This window comes from Rhagoletis zephyria, unplaced genomic scaffold (assembly GCF_001687245.7).
Source record: "Rhagoletis zephyria isolate East Lansing unplaced genomic scaffold, Rhagoletis_zephyria_1.1 Rzeph_scaffold_18176, whole genome shotgun sequence".
Classification (NCBI taxonomy): Eukaryota; Metazoa; Arthropoda; class Insecta; order Diptera; family Tephritidae; genus Rhagoletis; species Rhagoletis zephyria.
The window spans coordinates 1-2,259 of NW_016175237.1; the positions used below are offsets into that span (position 1 = coordinate 1).

The 2,259-nt window shown below is 36.1% G+C and overlaps 1 protein-coding gene across 1 annotated transcript in view; it reads left to right on the plus strand.

Annotated features, from left to right (window-relative positions):
* The first annotated feature begins 92 nt into the window (after nucleotides 1-92).
* Nucleotides 93-2,259, plus strand: part of LOC108380079 (phosphatidylserine synthase 1-like) — a 4,371-nt gene continuing 2,204 nt past the window's right edge. The window contains 1 exon segment of the mRNA XM_017636448.1: nucleotides 93-995. Within this exon segment, the coding sequence (XP_017491937.1) occupies nucleotides 667-995 (329 nt within the window). The 5' untranslated portion in view covers nucleotides 93-666.

A 2,259-nucleotide genomic window follows, 5' to 3' on the forward strand; every position in this document is an offset into this window, starting at 1 on the left:
ATTTTGAGTGTTGGATAATTCTTGCTGGATTTTCGACGAACAAACCTATGAACAGTTAACAGCTACGCGAACGAACCTATTAAATAAAAATTTTTCATCGTCGAATTAATTAATTTATATTAATTCGCCTTGTTTTAAATGTTGGCTGGAGCTTGAACACCACCTTCTATAAATTCGCCTTGATTTTGTTGTTTATTTAGCGCAGCTGTCAAAATTTTAGAATCAGCAAGTGGACACGGATATCTTTGTTTTTCATCCAGCAAATTGTCTGATTGGTACACATGCTCATTTTCGAATTAACCAGCAAAGTCTACAGTCCATTATATCGCTATAAATTAACAAATCAATACGGTGCGTGATAAGACATCAGTGACTTAAACTCAGAATTTTCATTATACCCTTCAAAGTATCTACGGGGCTTTGTACGAATTGGCCAGATCCAAAGCAAATTTTTGCGGGGTACTCAGTCGTGTGGGGTGACAACAAGCGTTGCGTGCAACGAGTGGCACACATTGCGCAACTCCAACCAACTACCGCTAAATGGTGCGGTAATCAGTGATAATTGAATGGAAATCAAGAAAGTACATACATATATACATGTAATTGAAAGAAAGTTGACAAAAAATCCAAGAAGCAGAACTATAAGGGCCTATCCAAAACGAAGCTATGAAGAAACGGGCAGGGGGTTCACGCGGCAACAGCTCGCCTGATGATAGTGGTACTGAAATTCAAGGTGATGCAAACACAGGGGCTAAAACCAACAGCAATGCTAACTCTAATAAAACAGGCGCCGCCAGCGCGCCCACCACACCCACCAAGCAGCGAAGCTCATCGTCCATTTCAAGGGATAAAGGACTTGATGAGTTTGCCGAGACATTTGTAATTGTTAATGAACGGCCCGTGGACGATATATCGCTTGATTTCTTCTATAAACCGCATACAATAACATTGTTCGCAATCTCTGTACTTTCTGTGATGTTCTTTGCTTTTGTTAGGTGAGTTCTAAGGATAAAATCATGAATGACAGATGTTTTGAAATCCTACGTACATATATACACAATATTGCATGCATGTTTAATTTATTTTTAATGTTTGCATAGTTATATACACTTTAATTACTGGTGTCTCATATCTTGCCGATAAGGTGTTTTAAAAGATTTCGTGAGAATTTAAACAAAATCGTAAGCAAACTTTGTTAACCCTTACATTTTTGCCGCTATCCACTCCAATTTCAGCCAATATTTGACTTAATGCGCAGCTGCCATTTCCATTTCTTGTCTCTGCTTTTTTGGTAGCATTTCTTAAAAGGAACAAATTGAGCTCTAAACAGTGTTTTGGGTTATTTCCTCTTCAAATCCTGAAATCCCGAAAGTTCCACTTGGATTTATTTCTTAGCATTTAAACGGAGACCATGCATTTATTTATTTACACGAACATATGTACATAATGTGTACATATATTTATTTTCATATACAGGCCACATTTTTGGCACACATCCCCTTGGCACATTCCCCTTCATTTGGACACCTTCGTTCCACTGTTTCGATGAGCTAGTGCCGAATGGAGTAAGTTAAACTTTGAACAAAAACGAAATTTCGTATTTACATATTTACCATATTCGTTGCCGTCCAACGCCTGTCAGCAGCGCGAATGTAGTTCAATCAGTGCAAACTCTTCTCTCTCTCAATATCATCACATTGCTAAATAAATCCAAGTAGAACAAAAAGTGCTTCCGAAAAAATAATCAAAATTCAACTATAAATTATTTAACTTGTCTAAAAATCTGGCTGTCGGTTATTTTAACTTGTAACGCATCAAAACCGTTAACAACTTAAAGTGACAACTAATGTTTTATGAAAATTAAAAGTTGCAAATCAAGGATATTGAGTAATCCAAAAGATGAATTTGTCATGTCAAGTAAATCGCTAGTGCAGTGTGTGGCGAAATCAATACAGGGCATGCAACAACAATTTCAACGACGAACTCTCAATCAACTAAACCAATTCCCTTCCCTTATGCCCAAATGGATGCGTAAGTTTCGAAACATTGTATCACGCGAATCAATTATGCAAATAAAAATAGAGCTAGTTCAAGTGAAAAAAACTACTATTACTTATTCAAAAGAGAATAGCGTTATTTCAGTTGACTAAAATAGATTTGAGTATTGATTAAACAGAAAGCTTAGTAAACGATTGTCTGTTACGATTTATATTGGAATTAAATATGATGGATAAAATTAAACTTGCAAAAATAGTAAAT